The sequence below is a fragment of the Eulemur rufifrons genome, chromosome 7 (assembly GCF_041146395.1).
Source record: "Eulemur rufifrons isolate Redbay chromosome 7, OSU_ERuf_1, whole genome shotgun sequence".
Lineage (NCBI taxonomy): Eukaryota > Metazoa > Chordata > Mammalia > Primates > Lemuridae > Eulemur > Eulemur rufifrons.
Genome location: NC_090989.1, coordinates 240,239,189 through 240,264,898, shown reverse-complemented (window position 1 = coordinate 240,264,898; position 25,710 = coordinate 240,239,189). Strand labels below are relative to the sequence as shown.

The 25,710-nt window shown below is 42.4% G+C and overlaps 1 protein-coding gene across 2 annotated transcripts in view; it reads left to right on the top strand.

The window, feature by feature from the left end:
* SLC24A2 (solute carrier family 24 member 2) overlaps window positions 1-18,465 on the top strand; it is a 219,830-nt gene extending 201,365 nt beyond the window's left edge. For both annotated transcript variants that reach the window (XM_069474239.1, XM_069474238.1), the window contains 4 exons: window positions 2,881-3,012; window positions 11,136-11,225; window positions 13,976-14,142; window positions 18,216-18,465. In XM_069474239.1, coding sequence (XP_069330340.1) covers window positions 2,881-3,012; window positions 11,136-11,225; window positions 13,976-14,142; window positions 18,216-18,465 — 639 coding nt within the window. The remainder of the gene's footprint in view (window positions 1-2,880; window positions 3,013-11,135; window positions 11,226-13,975; window positions 14,143-18,215) is intronic.
* The last annotated feature ends 7,245 nt before the right edge of the window (window positions 18,466-25,710 follow it).

The following is a 25,710-nucleotide window of genomic DNA, read 5'->3' as shown; positions in this document are numbered from 1 at the left end:
TTTGTTTTGTTTTCTATGGACACTCCGCAAAAGTTTTAGGAGGTAAGCGTGGGTTGTGGCAAGGTCAAAGCCGGCATGCCACAACTCCTGAAAACTCACTGCCCTACTCTCAGTGGCCTCTCCCCCGGGCATCTCCAGTTTGGGCAAAGGCAAAACAGGCCTCACACTGGGAATGGCTTTTTTCCCTTCCACTTCTCTAATCAGCTTGCAAGCCGGAGTGAGATTTTACTTGGCAAGGAGACAAAGAGAATCTCGCCTCAAGTAAGCTGACAGCCTTGCTCATGGGGCACCCCTGGAACCCACCCCAGGATTCCCGGCTCCTGCACTTCCCTACAGCAGGGCTTGACCCCCAGAGGCTGTGAAGTCCCCGAGGAGAGCCACTGTTTGCACCGGCCTGAGACACAATCTCTTCTCCTAGTCCATTTCTGCCTTAGCAACAGCCATCGCAAATGCAGCTTTTGGAAGCCGCACAATATAGCTAATTGTTTGCATTGGACGGTAGTGTGTTTAGAGCTTATGCATCTAAACAGACAATTATTTTCTGCTATTTGCTAGTGGCACTGCCTGCCTGGTGACTTTGGCAGATGGAGAAAGGAACTAATCCGTAGGTTATAAGCAGAAGGGTTATTGATGAAATGTCACCATCTGTTGGTGTCATTAAAATGATATGAGTCATAAAGAGTTGCTTTTGTTTTTTCTCAGAAAAAGGTTAGCTTAGAGTTTAGAGAGAAGTTGCTAGATTATGGACGGTGGTAGGGACAGAGCTGGGGGAGGGAGCCGAGAAGGAGGAGGAGCCTTGATCAACTCATCAGATCAGCTTCATGGTCTTCAGAGAAGTTAAGCGTCTGCTGAGATAAAGCTGCGTGTCTCCATGAGATGGGGCACTTAGGAATGATGCAATGATGCAACCTCAACCCCTCCAGGCCCTCTCTTGGGTATCTACCAGGTGGGGAGGGGACAGTCATTCATTTGGGTTAAACAAAAAGGATCATATCTGGGGGGAACAAACAGGAAAATGTACCTATCTCCTTAATCCTCATTGGCCCCATGACACAGAGATTATTCATGTAGCCAGCTGACACCTTAGGAGGCTGGCAAGCCCAAAAGGGAACAATATTCTCTGCATCTGCTATGTCTACTCAGAGGATATGGAGGTGGCTTGGAAGAGGGACCAGAGCCAGCACACCCCAACTTCCACCCTTGACAGAAGCCTCAGGCTGGAGCAAAGAAAGCTGAGGACAGAAGAGCACATGAAATGCACAGCAAAGGGACAGAGCGTATGAGATGTGTATTTAATGACGATCTAGGCAACCACACTAAACTATGCCAACTTCCTAATTCTGATTTATCACCTAATCCCCTTAATTCCCTCATAATTGCTCATGATAAAGTCTTTTACCTACTGCCAAGGACATATACCCAAAGAGGAAGAACCTGTTATTACTCACCTTCCTCAATATGGCTTAACATTCCTATTTTTTTTTTTTTTTTTTTGTAATTTTGACTCCTGGAAAGAGTTGAAGTGTAGATGACTGTGTAGACCACCTTTTGGCAGTACCTAGGAATTGGTGCTCAATAAATAAACATAACAAAGCCCTGCTGTGAATTGGGTCCCACACCCAGCTGTGACCTCCGTTGAGCCCTTTACCCCCAAGGCCAACTGGCCTGAGCCCCCCACCTGCCACCTCCTTAGGGCCATAGGCACTGGAGGGATCAGTGCTCCTGCTGGAAAAGGACGGATGCTGGAAGCAAGAGCCACAGGGGCAGGAGCCTTCTGAAGTTATTTATATGTCTCAAAAGGAAGCATCGGTGGAAAAGTTCCTGTTGATATTTTTAGATCTGATGCGTGGTCCGCTGCTGCACTTTTCATTTTTAAACAAGCGGGGAAGGAAGTGATTGATGGTGTCTACAGTGCTGTTTTGGAAGCTCCGAGGGCCCATCTGACAAGCTAATGGTCATCCTGCCGGGCCCACATCCGCCTCACGTCTCTTCGGGCTCTGGGACTTCACAAGCTGCTGACTCCAGTGGCTGGCGAAGAAAACACTGGCCGCTCCCTGCCAGGTCAGGAACTCTGAAGTTTCCACCTGGCTCTGTGGCCCTGTGCGGGTTCAGTGTCTTGCTTGACGGCTGCTTTCCGTTTCTCTGAGGATTGAGGCATATGTTTGCATATAAGTCTTTGGCTGCAAGTAAAATCGTCTCGAATTGTTGCTTCAACAAGGTGGTTAAACAGATTAAAAACTCACGACCACAAAAAAATCTATGAGCTTAACTATTCCAGGGCCACGAGAAGTATCATTACTGAATTGTTTCTGTGGTTACCTTCATTTGCCTGCTGAAAATCAGTGCTCTACCAAAAAAAACAAAAAAGGAACAATAAGAAATTTTAATTTTTATCAGTGTATCAGTGTTTTCCTTCCCAAGGATTCGAGTCCTGTGGCTTTGTCCTCCAGGAGGAGGGAAGAGGGGACATGGTGGTCATCAGGTCTTTTGCTCTGCAGATCCAGTTTCTGGTAAAAGGTTCACAAATCGTAGCTAGAGTGGGTTGAATCGTAGCTAGAGCCCACTCGAGTTACACAGTCAACTGATGAACACGAGAAGCCAAAGAGTGTTCAAGGAGAGAAAAGAAAGTTCTTCAATTCTCATGGCTGGGCAACTTACTGTTTGTTCCTGGCACTCAGACTGTGGCAGATGGGGTTCCCTTACAAATCTAAAAAATACGTGTAGGAAGCGGCTTGGACAACTTGCGGGGGGAAACTCCTAATGAGATCTGGAGCTTCCCTCCCTTGCCCTGTGCTCTTGCTGTTTGGGCCTGTGTACATCACCCTCTTTTTGGTTTGCTTATTTTTTCTCTCTCTTTTTTTATTACAACAGACCACAGAGACAGCTGACGATGAGGAGGACCAGCCTCTCAGCCTGGCCTGGCCTTCCAACACCCGCAAGCGAGTCACGTTTCTGATTGTTCTTCCCATAGTCTTTCCTCTCTGGATCACCTTACCGGATGTCCGCAAACCCGTGAGTAAGGCATTTTTGAATAGGTTCCCTCTAAAAAGCATGGAGCACAGGTGTGCGTGGTCTGCTTCAATTTATGCTAAAGGGAAAAGGGAAGGTGACACGCATTATTGTGTCTTCCTATATACGCCTAAAATTTCTCTGGACCGACACACAATCACAGTGACTGTTCAGGTTATCAAATCTGCATAACAAACAACTGCAAAACTTAGTGGTGTGAAACAACCACCATTTCATTCTGGACCCTTTGCCAGCCCTTGCTCTAAGAGGCGCGCCCAACCCTGAGAGCCCAGGGCCTTGAGTTATTGGCCCACAATAAGCTATATTGTGGAATCTCAGGAAACATCTAGGGTAGGAATATGTATATTATTGGCATAAGTAGAAAGAAATTTAGGCACAAAGAAGTTAACTGATTTATACCTGGTCACATCCTTGAAGACAAAGCTGAGATTCAGACCCAGGTCTGTGTAAGCACATGCCCTTGGGCTTCTCATATTTTACGGTGCCAGAAGGTAGAAATCTGAAAAAAATTATTTCTAAAAGCATTTGGAATAGAAGAATACTATGGTAACATCCAGTATAATTTTATAAGCCTTCAAGAGTCCCATGATGGTCCCACTTTCCTCATATGAAAAAGACAGAAGAAAAATCCCGTCCCATTAGCCTGGCCTGTAAATACTCCAGCCTGGTGGAGAGCCATGTCTGGGCAAGGAGACAGCAGGAAAGGACTCCCAACTTCAGAGGTTTCCTGGTAAAGGATGCATATAACAGGTGTGGTTCACTTAAAACAATATTTAGGTTTCTTTATTCAAGATACAATTGCAGAACATCTGCTCTATGCAAAGGCCTGGCTTCCTGAAAACCTACAACCAAATAGCTAGATGTATTTGATTTTTTTTCTTTTTCTTTTTTTTGCTCGTATCACGTTGACATTCCTGAGATGTGCTGACTCACATGCATTCGCTTGCGCGCGCTCACTTTCTCTCTCTCTCTCTCTTGCGGTTGCTGTGCTGTTAGCCCAGTGCTTTTGTTTGGCCCAAGCGAGGCGAATCAGGGAGACAGATATGGTTTTCTACATCCCCACAAAAGTCCTAGTGTGTTGTGGCCCAGAGTAGAGGGGACTGATTGGCTGATAGGAGGATGTCAGCACACAACCACTGAGACAGTCAGGAAGATGTGCAGGAATGGGAGGAAGATGCCAGTAACTCAAGGCCCTGGGCTCTCGGGGTTGGGAGGGTCTCTTAGAGCCAGGGCTGGCAAAGTGTCCATCCTCTTGGGAGTCTGAGCTCAAAGGTCAAAGGAGCTGCGGGAGAACATCAAAGGCTCCCAACTAGCAATTCCTGCAAAACAAACAGGAATCAACCAAGGCAGTAGTTAAGTTACCTGGATCATGACAACCGCCCTGGCTGATTCTGTAATCCCGAGGGGCACAGAGCAAGAAGATGGAGCTGGACACAATGCTCTCCTCTGCGATGCCGTTGACTTGTCACTCCCTGTGCAGGGCACCTGTGAGAGCCAGCCCCTGTGGCGTGGGCCAGGGTAAGCAGTGGGGCTTTCCCTCACCATGCCCTCAAGGGCCAGCCCTGGGATGGACTGGAGTTTTTCCCGTCTTTTTCTGAGTATACTACGTGCTGTTCCAAGCAGAAGTGAGACTCTCATGCAGAACATTTGGTTGTTTTTAAACATTCTCAGCAAATATTTATTGAGCACCTATGATACGCCAAGCACTGGGTTTGGGCCCTTAAAAAGATGTAGAGACATAAAATTCACAATTTCTACCTTTAAGGAGCTCTAAGTTTAGTAGAGGAAACAGGGCATGCCCACATATAACTACAGAGCAAGATTGCACAGCTGTATTTGTGAGAGAAGCTGGACTTGAACCCATGTCTCATGATTCCAGAACATTTTCATTCTACCACATTGACTGCAGTGGGTTTCCCCCCACAACTCATGAGCTGTGCAACCTTGGGAAAGGCACATCTCAGCTCTGGACCCCATTTTTCCTTCTCTGGGAATAAAAGATTGGAAGATCTCTAGACTTCACGCCAGCCATGCCATTCTGTGATTAAGGACAGCGTACATAAAGAGATGATCATCAACAAGGTATTGCACTTCTACGGTGACCAGACATCCCAGTTTGCCCAGAATACTCCCAAAGCATACTGGGATAAATATAAATATATAAAATAAATTTATTTTATTTTATAAAAATATAAAGTAAATACAAAGATAAATTCTATGGCCATCCTCTGCCTATACAATATGCCAAATGAAAGAAACCACAACAGCTGATACAAAAGCCAATAAATGATCATGCTTAGTGAGAAGATTTTCATTAGATTTGATCTTGTATCAGTTGTCTCTTGCTATATGACACACCTCTCCAACTTAGTGGCTTAAAGCAAGAAGCATTTTTTAGCCCATAATTCTGTGAATTGGCAATTTGGGCTGAGCTCAGCTGGACATTTCATCCGCTGGTCTCAGTGGGACTTGCTTACATGGCTGGGGGCTGGTTGGCGTAGGGGTGTCTCAGCTGGAACAGCTTGTCTCTGCTCCACCTGGTCTCCTATCCTTAAGCAGGCTAGCCTGGACTTACATAACGGCAAAGTGCCAAGAGCAGCAAGAATGAAAGCTACAAAGACCTCTTGAGATCTAATTTGGAATTTGCACACTTCCACCACATTCTATTGGTCAAAGCAAGTCATAAGGCCAGCCCAGATTCAAAAGGTGGGGAAATAGACCTCACCTCTTTTTTTTTTTTTTTTTTTGAGACAGAGTCTCACTCTGTCACCTGGGCTAGAGTGTCGTGTTGTCAGCCTAGCTCACGGCAACCTCAAACTCCTGGGCTCAAGCAATCCTCCTGCCTCAGCCTCCTGAGTAGCTGGGACTACGGGCATGCGCCACCACACCCGGCTAATTTTTTCTATTTTTAGTAGAGATGGGGTCTCACTCCTGCTGAGGCTTGTCTTGAACTCCTGACCTCAAGCAATCCTCCCGCCTCGGCTTCCCAGAGTGCTAGGATTACAGGTGTGAGCCACCGCCCCCAGCCTAGACCTCTCCTCTTGCTGGGAGGAGCACGGAAGTCTTGTGGCCATTTTTGCAATCTGCCACAGACCTCATGTACTGTCATAACAGCCTCTTGAGAAAATATCAGGGAGAAAAAAGAGAGAGAAGAAAATTATCAACTAATAGATATTTACTCCTCCTTAGGGCCTGGCAGCTCTACCTCTTCAGTACATTTTGAATTACCCACGGAGATGAATATACCAAACCTTGACAAATATTACAAGGAAAACATGATTTTTTAATGTATACTTCCTCGTTTCAGAGTAAATAGTACTCCCACTTGTTTTTATTTCCCGTTCATTTATATGCAAATGATATGACAGTGTTTGTTGAATCATGCATATTTTCAGCTCAGATAATTAATACGGGCTTCATGTTTATAGTTTTCCTAAATTAATGGCTTTGTTTCAAAAGTAAAAGAACTAAAACATAAACCCTAATGAGGAATATGTCTTTGATGAAAATTGAAAACAGTAAACAAAATAAAGACCCAAAAAGTCTTCTCTCATGACCTAGGATGGGTGTTCTTACAAACCAGAAATGCATCTAATGAGATACAAAAACATGCCCCTTTAAAACTAGGAAGGAACTTAGAGCCCAGCTAGGTGTTTGCGATTTCTATCATTTGTTCGTTCATGGAGTATTTATTGAGAGTCTGCTATGTGCCAAGCACAATTCTAGCAAGGATGGAGTGGTTGAGACCCAGAGAGGCTTAGTGACTTGTCCAAGCACACCCAGCTAGAAAGAGGCAAAGACAAGACTAGAGGCCAGGTCTCCATGGTCACTTTCATCTTCCTGAGTATCAGTTTCCTCATCTCTTAAAGCTAAAATGAGAACATTGAGAACAATGCAGTCGGCCCTCTGTGTCTGCAGGTTCTGCATGCAACCAATCACAGATCAAATATATTCAGGAGGAAAAAAATGATAAAAAATAACAATATTATAATTAAACATACAAATAAAAACAATACAATGATTTACACAGCATTTACATTTTATTAGGTATTATAAATAATCAAAAGATTAAAGTATACAGGAGGATGTGCATAGGCTAAATGCAAATATTATGTCATTTTATATAAGGGACTTGTGCATCCACAGATTTTGGTATCCAAGGAGGATGTCCTGGAAACAATTCCCCATGGATACCAAGGGACAACTGTATTGTCTAGTAACAACTACAATTATTATCTAAGCACTTGTTATGTGCCAGGCACTTTACTAAACATTTTATGTGCATGAAATCCTGAGAACAATTAGATATTGTTATTTCTTCCATTTTACAGATGAAGAAACCGAGGCTTAGATAGATTAAATTATTTTGTCTAAGGGCACATAGCCTGTAATTCATAGACAAAGATTTCAATATCAGTCATGTTAATCCGGAGACCACACTTTCAATCTTTAATACGAAGGTTCGGGGGAACTTTGTTAAATATGTACACCCCACAACCCTGCACAGAGCAGATGCTCAGTGAGTATTTGTTGGCTTTAATTCAGTAAGAATATGGCCAATTTGTGCAACCTGTTAACGTCCAGTAACTTTTTTCAAGCCAAGTCAATATCACTCTGATGTACTAAAAGCATCTAATGAGAACATTAGCTGTGAATTATATAAGTAAACCATTAGATTGGGAACAAAATGGCCAGCACATGGACACGATTTGCTTATTTGCTAATTAGTATGAGGCCTAGCCCGGCAGATGTCAGGACGAACCTCCATTGCTAACCATAAATTGGCATGTTAGACCTTGGCTTCAAGGGCCATTTTCTTCCTTCCCGTGACACGGGTAACTAAAAACCTATAAAGGTGTTACTGGGCCGTGATGTCTGGAATGACACTATGGAGTCCAAATACGGGGAATGGTCCAGAAAAAAATGAGAGAAGAAGGAATTACTTGGGTTGTGAAAATGGAAATCGTTAGAGGGGTTGACAGTTGGGAAACACTTCGCCAAACTGCCGCTGCAGGAAGGGCTGCTACTTCCGAAGCAGGAACAGTCTGGGAGGCTGGGAGAAGCAGATGGCCATACAGCCGAACGCTAGTCTCCACTTCCTGGATGCTTTTTTTATTTTCTAACATTCCAAGCAGAGCCTAGTATTTGGATGATGATCATTATGTCTATGGCGGGGTATATTTTGAGCTCTGTTGGCCCTATTTTTCTTCAGAAAAGTGTCAGTATAACCTAGATGTTAGGAGCACATGCTGTGCAGTCGGGCAGACCTAGGTTTGAATTCTATCTCAGGTTCAATATCTGGGTGCAGGGTAGATGCCCAGCCTTCACCTACCCCTAGATTATGATGAAGACTCTGAAAATTCACAAAGAAAATTTATCTTTAGCCTTTTTTTTGCAATGCACCTCTAATGCAACATTAGGTATGTTTCAATGCCCATTCATTACTAATTGGCTTCTCGATTAAGAATCATGATCATCTAATATTGACTTAGAGAGGTTTTCAAGAATATGTTGACTTAAATTTGGCTCCTTTCAATCCTATTTTTTTTTTCTTATCTTTTCTTTTTTTTTTAATTTAGATGACCCTGCGGTGGCCGGCCCGCAAGACAGAGCACCCAGGGCCAATTTACTTCTTTTAATCTCAATCCTTAGCCTGAGTCTTTGCTTTCTACCTTTTAGCTGAGAATATTCTATAGCTCAGTGATGATTAAAAAATATATATATATGTTCAAATGATTTGATTCTGACTTGTGAAGTTATCTCAATGAACAGACATGCAAAGGAACAAAAATAAAATAATTACATATTTAGTAAATGAGCTAACCTGGAAAGCGAGCAATGTATGGAAAGAGGACTCTCCCAGGACATCCAGCACATGCGCCACACCTTAAAGTATGGAGAAAGCCTCCATTCCCCTCACACGGTGCTCAGAATCAAGCACTGGTTGCTGCTCAGATCACATGTGCGGCCCCACATGGCAAAAGGAGCCTTCTCTTCCCTGTAAACAGAGCACAGCCGTGGGAGATGAAGCCCTCATCACACCTAGGATCCTGAAACAGTGACTTGTGACCACAAGAAAAGGATGAGATTTCTAATCAGCTAAGTGCCTTGCCTGGGATAACTTGATCTCTTAGCACTGGCTCAAGGAATCTGGTCTCCAGAATCCAACTGAACTCCAGCTCTAAAGAAATTTGTTCTCAAAAGTGAAGATCATAATCTCCACTTTGAAAAACTGATCATTGCTTTCCATTAACATTAAAGTGCTCAAGTCCCTGGGAGGGGTCTGAGTCCTTGTCCAAAATATTTTCCTTCTAAGAAAAGGAAGAGGGCCAGTCATGGTGTCACGCCTATAATCCTAGCACTCTGAGAGGCCAAGGAGGGAGGATTGCTTGAGGCCAGGAGTTGGAGACCAGCCTGAGCAAGAGTGAGACCCCATCTCTACAAAAAATAGAAAAAATTAGCCAGGCATGGTTGTGCACACTTGTAGTTCCAGCTACTAGGAGACTGAAGAAGGATCACTTGAGCCCAGGAGTTTGAGGTTGCCGGGGTGACAGAGTGACACCCTGTCGGAAGGAAGGAAGGAAGGAAGGAGAAAAGAAAAGGAAAGGGTCAGGGAAGCGTTTGAGAGTAAGGTTTTGGCTACTCACTGTGACCTGATGCCCTCCCCCAATTTAACCAAGCTTGCTTGGTCTTCCAGACATCCAAGCTAATGAATGGCAAAAAAAAAAAAAAAAAAAAAGGCAGTCATTTAAACAGCAAAATGGTTACTGTGACGTTTAACAGAACCATGTGAATGATAATGAAAACATGTATTGAAAACTTGAAATTACTAAAGAGAACATAAGTCTGGTTTGGAGCGATAGAGACTATGTTCATCATTATAGATATTCAAAAGATTACTATGTACAAGTTATCTTTTCCTTTTAATGAAGCTCTCAAAAGCCAAGGCAGAAAGTGTTCTACATGACTGCCCAAGATCAGCCCTTCAGACGATTGAGATTGCTTTCATCCAAGTCAACTCTAAGATTCATTTCTCTGGACAAAATTGGATGGCATTATCAAAGCAAAAAGTGAGATTGTTTCTCAACGTGGAAAGCTTTGAAATAAAAAGTGTTCGGCAATAATAGGTGAGAGGCTCTCTGACAGCATTCTGCTGTCCGAGCAGGTTTTAAAGGACCCCAATTTTTCAACACAGGGCATCAACAGAACACTACACTGCAAGCCTGGATTTCCCTTTAGTGGAATCGGATAAGGAACACTGAATTCTGAGTGTCTGACTTTTGGCCGATGTTCCTAGGAAACTTTGAAAGTGCTCACCTTGTAAGCCTGCAATTGCATAATGTCTAGCGCTAGAAGCAGAACTGGACAAGATACAGTTTGGGGTGGAGAACAGGAGAGAAAACATTCCCAAGAGCAATGTCTGATCTTCCACCCTGGTGGAGACCAGCCCAATTGGGCATTTCTGCCTCTGTCTACTCCAGTCAGCCTGTGTGGTTCAAATGTCCTGGAGACTGGCTGTCATTAGGAACCTGTGGAAGCTGTGGGGGTGGCTTCTGTGTGGCTTTCCTGATAATTCATGGGACTGTAAGATAAGCCAATCTATTTTAAACCTATTGATCCTTCACATTTCTTGTTCAATGTAATGAATCCCAAAGGTTTTCTGGCACATGGATTACTAGAATACATGGTTTGCAAGCAATAAAAACTGATTCTGACAGACCTGAAGCAAAGGAAATAAAAGGGAGAAGGATACAGAAGGAGAATATGGGGTAGTTAATAGATTTGAAGGAAAGCCTGAGAAATCAGGCCTTAGAAAGAACAGGAGCAGAGGGAACCTGACCATTTAGCAGCAAGAACTACCAGACATTCTCTTCGAGAGACCTCCGTTTCAGGAACCAGAATTGTGATCATTCAGCTCCCACCAATTTCACATTTCCAAGACAGAATCTTACTGCCCAGCTTGATCGGGGTGGGTAGGTCCTTTTGATTGCTAATCTTACCAAGATGCAGGAGAAATAGCTGCATTGATGGCTTTAGCTTTGAACTACTGGATCCACCTCCACTGATAACACTGACACTCTCCCCTCTTCCTGGTTGTCTTTCAGTCATCAAGGAAGTTTTTTCCCATCACATTCTTTGGCTCCATCACCTGGATTGCAGTATTCTCTTACTTGATGGTCTGGTGGGCGCACCAGGTAAGACATTGATAGTGACATTCATCTGCCTGGTTTTTCTTTGATCTTGGTTGCCAAGTGGTTAATCAATGTGTTTGCTTTCTAAAACTGTCATGACAATATTGAGTGCGACACAGACAAGTTACACATCCCAGGACTAAAGGAATTTACTCCACTTAATTTTCCCAAGTCTCCAGGCCTTTCACCATAGCACAGAATCAAATCATAGCCCTCAAACAGCCACCTGGAGGAAGGAAAGACTAACTGCTTCTTGCTCTCTGCAGCCTGAAGCCAGGCCAGCTCCGGCCTGCGAAGTGTCAGGATTGTGCCTGGATCAGGGGCACTTGCTTTATTTCAGGCAGCCACTCACCTCATGCTGTCCCCAGCCTTTCAAAACTGGCGTTTAGGAAAGGACCTGGAGACAAATTGGCCTCTTACTTGAGCTTCAGTCTATAAAAATGATGATGTATTTCATTTTCATCCCTTTTAACTCAATACCAGTCATAACACCTGTCACAAGAATATACTCTCAGTACTTGTTATTGAAAATCAGGGTTTCACATTTTCGAAGATGATAGTGGTAACCATTGGTAATTGAGTGTGTACTACAACTACCGTGCAATTTACATCTCTTTGTCTTTAAAATCTTGACAGTAACCCTACACATAGGTTCAAATCCTATGAGGGAGGTTTACAGATAAAGTTTAAAGCTTTAAACTTTAAGCTTTAAATCTTTAAGATCACCCAAGATCACGCAGGTAATAAGTGGTAGACTGAGATTCTAACCCAGGACGGTGCAGCTCCAAAACTCATGCTTTTATTCTTTATTATATACTACATAAATTCCAAACTTCCCACTTGTATCCTTTGTTTAATATAGTCCTAAAATTATTATACTTGTTAACATAAATAAAATATAGCAATTTGAAATGAGGAAATATATACCAAGAGAACATATGTGGATAGACTTTTCAACAAATGGTGCTGGAATAATTGGATTTCCATATGCCAAAATAAATAAACTTAGATCCTTACCTCATACTATACTCAAAAACTAACTCAAAGTGGATCATAATTCTAAATGTAAGAGCTAAAGCTACCAAACTTTTAAAAGAAAACATAGAAAATACACATGACCATAGGTCAGGCAAAGAGTTCTTCTTTGATATAATAGAAAAGGATGATCCATAAAAGAAAAAAAATGGATAAATTAGATTTCATCAAAATTAAAACTTTTGTTCTTCAAGAAATACCATTTAAAAATGAAAAGAACCAACCTACTACTTATAAAAAAAAATTTTTTTTTTTTTTTGAGACAGAGTCTCACTCTGTTGCCCAGGCTAGAGTGCCATGGCGTCAGCCTAGCTCACAGCAACCTCAAACTCCTGGGCTTAAGCAATCCTTGTGCCTCAGCCTCCCGAGTAGCTGGGACTACAGGCACGTGCCACCATGCCCGGCTAATTTTTTTCTATATATATTTTTAGCTGTCCAGATATTTTCTTTCTATTTTTGGTAGCGACAGGGTCTCGCTCTTGCTCAGGCTGGTCTTGAACTCCTGACCTTGAGTGATCCTCCCGCCTTGGCCTCCCAGAGTGCTAGGATTACAGGCGTGAGCCACCGCACCTGGCCTACTTATAAAAATTTTTAAAAAACGATTTAGAAGTGAGTGCATTCTACTCTCTAAAAAGCCTTGTCCTTATATGCTATTTCAGCCATTTAAATTTTTTTTTAAAAAACACTGGATATCATCAAGTAGCCTGTTGGAAACCAGATGGAAAGCACTATCTTGAAGGTTTTCAGAACTGCAGCTCACCAACTCCAGCAAAGTACATAAAGTTTTAAAAAGTCCCAAGAAGACAAACAAATTGCTCAAAAGAATGGAGGAGCTTCCATATGAGGCTAGACCAATACTTCAAAATAGAACTCATCAGTCTTAAAAGGCAAAGACCAAAAGAAAATGTATTAAATAATAGCTGCCGCCACCTTGCTTTTCAATAATGATGTACTATTTATAAAGGGCCTTTCCACAAATTACCATTTAGTCCTCAGAAGTACCTGGTAAAGTAGGTATTATTATCCTCACTCTGTAGATGAGAAAGTGAGGGTCAAAGACATCGTACAATCGGTCCAGTCACCAGTAAGTCAAGAACTTAATAAATTCCAGAGCCAGAACTTGGTCCCAGGTCCTCAGATTCCCTGGCTTTTGCTTCTCTGCAGTTGCTTTGCTGATTTACAGTCTCATATTACCAAACCCCAAAATCAAGTTTTTTTGTGAAATGGTAGAGTGTACAAATATTTAAAAGTGTGTTACAGACACTAGGAGATGCTAAGGAAAAATGGGGACGCTGGGTGTCAGTCCTTAACTTTTGCTGGTAAACTGAAGGGCATATCTGCTGCAGGACTTGGTGCCACTGCCCCGGGCTGGCCCCTGGATAAGGTGGCCAGTTAGCTTTTCTAACTCTGATCCTGCAGCTTCCCCAGCTCAGTCTTAGAAAGCACCGTACAGAGGCTGCGCTCTAGCCCTCTGTAGCTCTTTGTAACTTGAGATTGTTTATTTCTCATGTGAACTTTCCTGATCTCTTGGGTCTGAATACATAAAAGTATTAGCTCCTCTACTGGCTATGATTGTGGCTTATTCATCTTTATGACTTCAGCACTTCACAGAGCACAGAATAGAAATTCATTAAAAGGAGATTGCATTGATATTTGTGTGGTTTCGATGATTTTGTGACTTCAGACACTCATATGTTTATCCCTGTTCTGACGTTTAGGTTGGAGAGACAATTGGCATTAGTGAGGAGATTATGGGTCTGACCATCTTGGCTGCTGGGACCTCCATCCCTGATCTTATCACCAGCGTCATAGTGGCCCGGAAGGGGCTAGGGGACATGGCCGTGTCCAGCTCTGTTGGAAGCAACATTTTTGACATCACTGTAGGGTGAGTAGAGATAGTTGTATAAAGATGCATGCCAGCTCCATCACTGTTTTTGTCTTCTTAGAAGCTGAAAAGACATGACCAGGATCTTAAGCCCAAAACCGACCAATACTAATAGAAAGTAAAGACTGACAGTACCATTAGATTTCCCCAATTCTCCTTCTCATTTTCAGAGAACTTAATGTAGAATAAGTCATCCCTGGACAGACAGAAATACATACTTTCATACAACAATGGATGTTTTAGGAAAATACTTTAAGAGAATTTCACTTATATAACAACATCCAGGCGGAACTAGATAACGCTGATAGTGTCATGATATTTTTTCCATGTTTTAATTAAAGTCCCCACCAAGCTAAGGTGAGATTTGGATTTTAAGGCAGATTGGAACAAACATAGGCCCAGCACAAATATCCTGTCTCCTTCCTTGGAAAATGCTGGCAGTCTTGGCATGTTCATGTGTTTATCTGTGCCGATGAAGATATTCTAGTCAGAAAATGAGATCTGTTCTTACAGTTAAGCAAACTAGAGTTTTCAATATGAATAATCACTAAAGTGAATCCAGTTGGGAAGGGGCACTGTTATCCATACTGTTTCTTTTAACTTGTGAAAAGTATAAGTAGTCTGACAAGTAACCCTGAAGGGCAGCCCCCTGAGAAAATAAGACACGGGATGTTATCCTCATGTCCCCAGGACAACTGGGCTCTTGACACTTCTGTTTGGAAGCCCACTAAAATGCATCAACTTTCTCACCAAACATCTTGAATATTGTTCTCTCTTACACCTTTTCATTACCAAATATACATTAATATTTATTATTTTTCAAACCAGTGTCTACCGTGTACACTGTACATACATTTTTATCTGTTTAAGCCACACAATGATCCTGTGAGGTGTGTATTATCCCTATTTTTCAGATAAGAAAGCTGAAGGAGGTAGGTGGAACTTGAACAAAGAGTTAGTGCTGTCAACTGCAGACTATCTGGTTTATCCTTCCAGTGTCAACCCAAATCCTGACTTCTCTGATTCCCCTGGTCCTGACTTGGGGACTCTTCTCCGGTACACTCTCTGTATATCTTACTCTTGTCACGGTCATGTCTGTCCACTAGACTGTGAACTCCCCAAGAGCAGGAACTCACCAAAGCCTCGTCCATTGCCATTCATTGGTAGTGGCTTGACAAATGTTTGTGGAATAAATGGATGGATGGATGGATGGACGGATAGATGCCTTAAAAGCTATATGTTTTAAAGGAAGTTGTCCCTCTTATAAACAGTGTTTCTCAGTTTTGCTGTCCACACATTTATAGTAGTTTTCTTGGTTAATCTCTTGTAAAAAGGAAAAAAACACATTCTATAATATAAAAAGAAAAAATCCTACAAGTTGAGAAAGATTACATGTGTTCAGTTAGACATATTTGTCACGTTTCTGAAGAATATATATCATAGGCAATTACCAAATGCTTTTTGTTCATTGTTCTTAAATTATACACACACATAATAAATGAAAGTTTAAAAAAAAAAAATCACCGCTAATCCTACTACCCAGAAACAACAATTCATTTTTGTATGTTCTCTTCCAAATATTTCACAAAGTTTTCCTAGTGAAATATTCAATTTTGTCCTCTTGGAAGGGTTTTATTTTTCCATTTTATTTTAAAGCCATGTATGCCTGCCACAAAGAGGTATCTATTAATAAATCATATTGACCATTTTTCTAAGATTTTTCCTAGCTCTTATAACTAACATTTTATAACTTCAAACATTCCTTCTTGTTGCTTTTCAGTTTAAGTATTATCATGTAATAGGATCTTTTTATTTTTTCAATTTTCTGCTATCATGAGTGCTTTGATGAACACCTTTATGCAGAAAAACTTCCTGTTTTTATTTTAAGATAAAGTCCTTCAAGTAGTATTAATGCATTGAATATATTGAGCATTTTAATGGCTATTGATGTATTTTGTATATTTCTTTTCCAAAAGGTTCTTTCCCAAGAGTTTATGCCAATTTACAATGTTGTTTGCAATATATTAAGTGACATCATTAGCAATATATTGAGTGTAAAAGTTTCTTCATATTCTTGGCCAGCATTTTCTTTTTGCTTATATGATTAATATATACTCACAGATTTAGAAAATATATAAATGCACAAATAAATATCAATTATAATTCACTACCTTTTTTTACTTCATGTATGTTTTACATAATTGAAATTGCACTACTATTTTTATATATATTTCATCTAAGTTTAGAATATGAGTATTTTCCTTTATCGTTATAAGCTTGTGATTTCAAATAGTTATATAACATTACATTGACTTATTTACTATTTAATTAGTTCCCTGTTACTAGAGATTATTAAAGATCCCCCATTTTTTTACTATCCAAAATAACACCAAAATAATTTTTCTGAAGTTACATCTGCATTTTAAATGATTTCTTATGTTTGATCCCTGACAATAGAATTGATAGATCAAAAGGTATGAAAAATGTCGTGTTTTTCCACAAAGGGTTTTTGCAAAATATTTATAGTGCTGTCAACCTCAACTTCACCAGAAGTGTGTGTGTGTGTGTGTGTGTGTGTGTGTGTGTCTAGTTCACTAAGAATAAAATGGGTTGGGGTCTCTTTCTTTATAAGAGATGAAAAAAGACTTCCCCAGGACAAGTCCCCATCAAAGGTTTTCATTTTTTGTGTCACCCTCACTCTCAGGCCCTCCCCTTTCCTCTTCTGACTTTTCATTGCTGATCTCAGGATGCCAGGGCTGCCCCCTCCTGCTGAGAACTGGAATTACACCTGTTCCGGGGCTGTCCCGGTAGAACACCTCCCTCCCCACCATGCCCACTAAAGCAAGCACCTCCCGGACAGGCTCTGGTTGGCAAAGTACCCGTACTGACCACCACAAGGCAGTCACCTCAGTCATTTCAGGTTGGCCCAGGTTAACATATGCGCCCAGATAAAGGCCCTGGGATTTCAAAGATGTGTAATGCATGGCCTCTGTCTTCCATGCACTCTCTCCAGCAGAGGAGGCAAATGAATAACCTCACTGCCCCTTTCACCCTCATTATTTCGCTCACAAACTATTTGCTTTTCCTCTGGAGAAATTAATATTTCAAAAGAGCACCTCCTCTTCCACACTGTGAGACCAGGCCAAGACTGACCTCCCTGGGCCGTTGCCATGCAGAAGGCTCAACCAGCTGGGTCCCCGTCTCTCTAGGCTCCGCCCCATCATTAGGATCAATGGGTAGAACCGACTCCATTTCGCCAGCTCCTGGGAGAAGCCCACGCCCCTCCAGCCGTGTGTTTTCAGCCACGTTCCTCTCCCACAGAATTCTAGTCGACTCCTTTCGTATACCTGGCAACTAGCTTTCCTGATGTCTTTCAGAATCACCACTCTGGATAGGAAACAAAAGATGTCATCCTATCTTAAAAGTCAAATGAAAAGGGAGAGAATGGGTATAAAAGTTCAAAATTTTTTTTAAAAAATCAAAAATGGAAGATAACAGTTTTCCTCAAATCTTTCAAAAAGACCATTTTTTTAAATCAAAAGACTGTCAACATATTTTCCAGAATAAACTTTAGACTGTTAAATAGTACCATGGTCCCCATTAACCTCATTTAATTTCACTTGCTTTTAAATGGTTAAGTCATTCCTATTCTCTTCACCGTTTAAAAAAAAATAATTTGTTCCTTTTCACCACTCATTTCAGTACCTTTTCTTCATTTGTCTTCTCCCATCACCCTGTGCAAATCCTGCAGTTCACATTTCTTTAGGGCTGAAATCAACATTTTAATCTCAACCAGAAAGGAGCAAAAAAATAATTCCAAATTCAAAAACCACCTGGAGCAGTCATGTCATTGATAACGTCCAACTGTAGAGCAAATTCTGGGTTTTCCCTAATTTGGTGAGGACATAGACAAAGGTTTTTAAGGTTCACTTGCCTTCCATACGTGATTTCCTGGGCCGACTGCGCCCGGGCCGCAGTGAACCTGCTCAGAGCGAAGCTCCCGAGCAGCTAAGGCTGGGCCCGATGCCTTCCTGCACGCGTCTGACGGCTCCGCCCTGCTTCTCCCCGCGCAGGCTCCCGCTGCCCTGGCTCCTGTACACCATCATCCGCAGGTTCCAGCCAGTGGCTGTCAGCAGCAACGGCCTCTTCTGCGCCATCGTGCTCCTCTTCATCATGCTGCTCTTCGTCATCCTCTCCATCGCCCTCTGCAAATGGCGGATGAACAAAGTGCTGGGCTTCATCATGTTTGGGCTCTACTTCGTGTTCCTGGTGGTCAGCGTCCTCCTAGAAGACAGAATTCTCATGTGCCCTGTCTCCATCTAGCAGGAAAAGCCATATCTTGAACCAACAGCAGGGATGGTCCCTCCCCGCTCTGGCCTCCGGGCTCCTTGAGCGCTTGAGCAGAGGCAGCTGACACACAGCCCCGGGTGCCACGTGTCCCTCCTGGGCCGACTGGAGGAGGGATGGATTGACACTGGGCCCGTTCGCCTCAGGCTGCTTCCATCCTTGCCTGCGGAAATCACTTCGCCTAAGAGACAGAGAGAGCCGTCAATGCGGGGCTGCTGTCCATTCACCGCTCACAGGTACTCCTCGCTGGTCGCAGGTACATTCGCTGTAATGACGCAAACAAGGACGGAGGCTCTCTGTATACATTCAAATATACATGCTATAAATACACGCACATGAACACACAAACCCTGCTTGTTCCTGTACTATACCTCTCCTTCCTTACTATAGATTAATACATACCTGTATATAAACACAAAGAGAGAAATTATATATATATAACCAGATATATATTAATATAATATATATAAGTACAAATGCATCTTTTCAGGGATAGCTCTAGTATATTTATAGTACCTATTTGAAGTGGGGCATCAACCTTCAGTCTGGGCTTTACCTCTTAAGCGCAAGAGGTGAACTATTAATAATAGAATCCATAGACAAAGGTAGAATTGCTGTGACTTTCAACCTACCTTGGACTTACTGAGATCCTGCCTGTTGAGGTGGACAGTTTAGGGAAATAGTTTGCAGGGCAGAGGGCTTGATGGGAAGGGTCTTTAGGGGTTCTGAGTTGAGCCCTCCAAAACATTCCCACAAGCCAAAGAGGGAAGGCTATGTGTCCACCTCCATTGGGGTGCACTGGTGGAAACTCACAGGTTACTTAGAACAAACAGAGGTAAAATCCAGACTGGGTGGAAATCGTTTCGGGGGTGGGGGGAGGTAATCAGGGTTGGGTTTTTTGATTTGGTTTTGTTTTATCTTATATTGTCCCAGCATGCACATAGAAAATATGACTACAAACCAAATTAGTGCTTTTCTAGGACAGCAAGACTGTATAAACTGAACCTATTTTTTTCAACGCATGTCCCATTCTCATCAAAAGAAGGGCAGGTGATTTCAGCTGTGATTGTCATTTAGGCATATTTTGATCCTAAGGACATACACGTAGTCAAAATGCCTGCCAAGAAAGCCTAGATGTGTGATAAGAAATACCATCCAGTAGAGGCGCTCAGTGGGATTTGCCACCTCATGGGAATGTAAGAGCACAGTTCTTTAAAGTGTTTTCCAGTGGTCCTAAAGGGCTTTAGGGTCTGAAGAAATCATTATTCCCAATAGAACTAAATTAACTCTGACCAATCCTGCTTGGATTGAGACAGCTTGGAGATGTTCGGAAAGGCATTTGCACACTCAGCACACCCCAGGAAGGTTTCTGAGTCCTATGTCAGGTCGTGCCAGGACCAGGGTCTGGTTAGAGCCCATGCAACACCTGTGTCTATTCTTTCATCAGGACCCCATGTGGGACTCTGGCTAGTTTTTGGAGTACACTAAAGACTATACTTGACAGCTTCTTTACACTGGTTTCAAGCCAGTCACTTTAATATTTTAAATTTTTCCTGATTTTGCTCAGCATGACATGGGATATTTTCATTTCATTCATTCAGTGCCCCCAAGTTCTGTTTGGCATCTTGTATGATCTCTGGTCTATGTCAGTGGAAAATAAAACCAGCAGTTGGGGGAAACAGGCAAACTGAATTGATGAAAAAGTACGTAGAGCACTTTTTCCATTTCCCCAAGTCATGCTTTCCTTAAGGTCAATTGAAAAAGTGAATAGAGGACGGCCCATTATTCTGCACCCATCCTACGTCTAAGCTGGCACACATCACATATGGGGGACTTCACCATATGTGTTCTTCCCTCCAGTCTATTCTGGCACTGGTGCCTGTTGTGATTTCGTTGTGAGCACATACCTCTCAACACAGGGAGCGGGATGCCAGACTCACAGCTGAGTAAGAGGAAAGGTAACCTGACAGCTCCAGCTCAGTATTCCCTCCACAGAACCTCAGCTCCCTCCACAGAGCATGGCAATAACGGGCAATGCCCATCGTTGCTCTTCGCCCACAAGCAAAAAGCACTTCAAAGTGGAGGCCCCCCAGGAAAACAAGAAAGCAAGATGGCTGCCACCTAGAAGGCTAGGGGCCAAGTCTCCCCAACTTACAAAGCTGGGTTTTCAGATGTGTGAAAGAAACCTGCATCCTGTTCATCAAGGGCAAGACTCTGTACTGAGGCAAGAATTTGTGCTGGTTCCTTACAGTGAAAGAGAATGAGGAAGTGAACTCTTAGTTTAAAAACTCTGGTTGTTTACTCTGTGTATAGCTGGAAGGGGAGCAATGTTGGTTATTGTGTGAATTCTATATTGACTGGTTTGTCGTTTGAAAGGAAGTTTAAACAGGTGGCTTTGACTCAACTGCAGGTAGACCATGTAAAAGGATCAAGGTTGAGGGAGGTGTGGTGCTATCCGCTTCTCATTCCAACACTTTCTGATCCTCCCCTGCCTCCTCACACCTTCCCGTTCATTCCCGGCTCACAATGAAGACTGACCCAAGCAGCCCTGGAGCACTGTACTTGCCTGGGAGCTCCACTTCCTAGGGAGTGTTGTGGTCCTTAATGAAAAGTTGCATTTGAGAAGACAACATTCTCAAGCCCAGTTCCCACCTCAATGATGTGCATCAACCTTGTTCCCTCACTGAATGGGATACAAGCATCTTCCACCGCTTGCCCCTGCTTTCCTTTCATTCATGTGCCTGTGAGTACGTGGTTATGTGTTGGGCTACCGTAAATTCAGAGAGAAGTGTGTAGAATGCAACAACGGGTCTTGAAAGCATTCAATTCATTCACATAATTATAAGAAAGAACTTTCCACATCATGGGTTCCAGAGTAGGCCATCTCTAACCCATTTCCTGCATGCCTGTGTATATACATATATAAATATATATATATCTTTATACCAGATCTATATGTACACATACAGTATGACTTACATCATCACCCTCTGACCCGACCACATTCAGGACTCAAAAGCAGGGTGCATCAAGTTTGACAAAGTCAAGGAAAAGGAAAGTCATGCACACACCAAAGGGAACAGTTCTTCCTGATCTCATAAGGTGGTTTTGTTCTGTGCACATATACATACAGACATACATATATACACCCCTATTTTCCCTCCCTAAGAATATAGATTTATAGCCTTAAGGAAATGGCCAGCCATATCCCTAATGCTGATGTAGAGGCAAAGAATACACAACAGAAAATATATTTTAATTTAGACTGTAGGTACTCTCTTTGCTTTCTTGGAGCAGGGTATAAAATAATATCAAAAATTCAAGAGCCAACATTTTACTGCTCAATATAAAATAAACGAATTACACTCAAATGGTTCTATTTACCCACAGCAGACCAAGCAGGTCTTGCTTGCTGTCACCTCTCCTGTCCCTCTAGGGAGCCCCAAGACAGCAGAGCAACTTGGCTCAAACTGAAAATTCCCAAATAGAAACTTCTAAATTGCATCTGAGAATGCCCACGCCATCTCCAGCTGAACCTGAACCTGACCAGCTCCTGAGGATGTGAAGCTGGAGATTAGATGGTGTTTATGCAGCTTCCCAGGACCTCCGCTGAGCCAGGCAGTGGCAGCTCAGGAAAGCAGAGTGCATGTGCAGGGACGCAGGGATAGTGTTGTTTATCCATTTGGCAGATGCGGTAGAATATCCTAAAGCCTTGCCCAGAAGATTATAAAAAGAGGCAGGGACTGTTTCATATTCAGGGAAACATGCTTTGTAAGGCTTCTAACAGGTGTCACCTGACAGGGGCCATTATAATTTATTTCATAGAGAAGACATGAATCAGGTGGTTTGGAGCCCTTTCGGCAAAATACAGCTGCTTCGCTGATTAGACATTTGATAATGTTAACGTACACCCATTCCTGGGCAGGGAGAGAGTTGGCAAACTCCTAGCTTTTCAATGCCTCTGTAACAGTGAGAAGGGAGATGAACTATAAACGGAAGCCCCCCCACTCCCAGACCACCTTAACGGAAAGTTGACCAAGGAAATGACGACTGGTAGAGCTGCTGGCCAGACAGAGAGTTAATAACAAGATGGAACTTGTGTTAGATGCTCTGCAGAAATGACTGCAATGGACGATCTGACCTGGGTCTGACGGCCTGCCGCATACAAACGTTTCAGAAAACGTCAGTGTGCTTTCCTCCCCGCGTCTACCAAACGCACTCCCACGCCCCCACACACAGAAGACCATGCGGATGCCATGCTTCCTCGCACCTGGATAGATTGTTACTCCAGGAAGTAAGTGGTCATACTCTAGGTGGCAGGTCTGTTGCAGAAGAAATGAATTTAGGCTGTTCTCAGGGTGATTTCTGGATAAATCAACTGTCTCCTGAAAGCATGCATAGAAGCTAATGCTTATTTTTAGTAAGCCAGGTCTTCCTGAAAAACCTCGCTTAATGTTTTTTAAAAGATACATCCTCAGCCCCTCGACAATATTGTCCAATTAGTAAGTAAGGCCTTGTCATTAAGAGAGATTCAGTGAAATAAACAGAAGAATAAGGAAAAGGAAGAAAGGAGAAATTAATTCACTTTTACTAGGATTTCCAGAAAGTTAAGTGTCACTAAGAAATATATCCCTATCTAGTTTTAAATGGTTACAAATATCAAGCTATTTTTTAACCAATTACAAGAGCCTATACATAGTCAAAGATTAAAAAAAAAAAAAAAAAAAAACCTTCTCAAGAAGGCCTTAGGAAAGAAAGGTAACCATGCCCTGCTCTGCTGTCTATATCTCAGTTTAGCTCCCTGCCTCTGTATCTTTGTGTTTCTTGTTGGACCTCACAGCTTCATAATTTTGAAATATATAGCAAACAAGAAAAGCAATAAAGGAAATATAGCCAGCTCAATTCCATTACTTATTCTTACACCATCACAGTATGTCTTTCAGTTCACTGGGAGCCTTGCGCCTGCACAGGCTGTGGTACGTAATCACCAGGAGCATGTAGACGTCTGTAAAAATCATAGGTGCATTCATGGTTGCTATGGAAGGAATATGTTTTCCACATAGACCCCCCTTAACCAACATGCGCACTGCCGTCAGACACACCTTCCTCTCACTCGGAGAATCAGCCCTGCTCAGAACCACCCCAACTCCGCAGGGTCCTTCATCTGGCCAGGGACAGTTTTCTTTAGTAAAACTCAATGGAAATCAAGCATGTAGGAGGGGGGAGGAGGGGATGGGTAAATTCACACCTAATGGGTACAATGCACACTACTGGGTGAAGGGCACACTTATAACTTTGACTCAAACTGTACAAAAGCAATACATGTAACCAAAACGTTTGTACCCCCATAATATTCTAAAATTTAAAAAAATAAAAAGAGCCACAGATGGCTGGGTGTGGTGGCTCACATCTATAATCCTAGCACTCTAGGAGACCAAGGTAGGAGGATTGCTTGAGGCCAGGAGTTCAAGATCAGCCTGAGCAAGAGTGAGACCCTGTCTCTACTAAAAATAGAAAAATTAGCTAGGCATCATGGGGAGTACGCCTGTAGTCCCAGCTACTGGGGAGGCTGAGGCAGGAGGGTCCCTTGAACCCAGAATTTTGAGGCTGCAGTGAGCTACAATGATGCCACTGCACTCTGTCTACCCAGGGCAACAGAGTCAGACTCTGTCTCAAAAAACATATAAATTAAACTAAATTAAATTAAATAAATAAAAAGAGTGAGAGCACAAAGGACAATTGAATTCACAAGTCAGCCAGTTTTTGAGAGACAAAAATAACTCTGCAATTATGATGGGGTAGATAACTATGTTCAAATTAGTGTACATGTAGTGAGGGTCTGTATGGAGCACCATGTTATCTAAGCCAAAGCACTTTTACTAAATGATTGACAGACTGGAAAACCTAATAAAATTTGTTTCAAAACAGATAAATACCTAAGTCTGAAAGAATGCCATGGAGTTTGCATAGGCTTCCACCAAAGATTTAATTCCATTAAGAGAGTTCGTCCAGTCTGTCACCCTAATCCAAAGGACAACCCTCTTTTAAGAAAGAGATCCCAGCATAGATGTTCCTGGTATAACCCAGTTCAATGTTTAACAACCATCAGCATCAAAAAAGCCTCCCTCCAAACTAACCCAAGACTCTACAGCTGATGGTTTAACCAAGTTTGTTTTCTTTTTGGTAGAAAACAACTACATCTGGGCACTCTTCACTCCTTACCCCTGACGTAGTGGGAAGTCACTACTATGTGACCTTTTACCTATTTTCATCAAAAGTACCTTTATACTTTTATTTCTGGGTTTTTTTGTGAACACTCTTAATAATTTTTATAGTTCCTCTCTACTAAGGCTTTTAAGATGCATTATATTGTTCTTAAATGATGGGACCTTATGACTAATCATGACACAAGTATAATATTAATATCTCTTACAACCTCAAATCTAATGTTTCACTCCCCTTTTATGCACCCCTCTGTTGTTTTTACCTCTTAAAAAGTCTCACTTGATTGCTAGTTCACATCGTATCTTTCCTCCAAGACATTTGGAGGAAGCCAGGTCACTCCTCAGTTTGCCCTGATGCATTTGCATAGGTGTCTTGCCGACTACGAGCCGCTCTCCACTTGACCTTACTGAGCCTCGTTCCGTTTATTGCTAATCCCACTTCCAGTTTTCACATTCAGGTTGGACCCAGCGCTTATTCCCTGGCAAGGTACTCACGACCACCCTCTCCAGTTTACCTGGCAAGTTTAATGAGTTTTCTCCCAACCCCTCATTAATGTGAATATTCAAAAATGCTAGACCTCTGCCTCTAACGATTTGTGTTTTATGTAATTAACTACTTCTTGGAGGGAATTCCTCCTAATTACTACTAAAATGTGGACAGGATTCACAACCACAAGAGAGTAGAGTAGTAGAAATACCTTAAGAGCACCAGTAGGCCCGGGAATACAAGGAACACCGACAGGCGTTGATGAGCGTGGTGCACGGCATTGTCAGGAGGCCCTGGTGAGGTCAAGCTCACAGACCGTTTTCAAAGTCACAACCCCAATTCACAAAGCACTCGGATCATTCTGCAATGCTCGGCCTATGCATACCTGCACTGGTTTACCAAGAGGAATTAGTATTTTCATTTTAAATAGGAAATGGGGGAAATGGTTGGACCTCCATTGATCAACCAGTACTGCAGGGTGTTTACTTCTTTGTATGATAGGTTGGATAG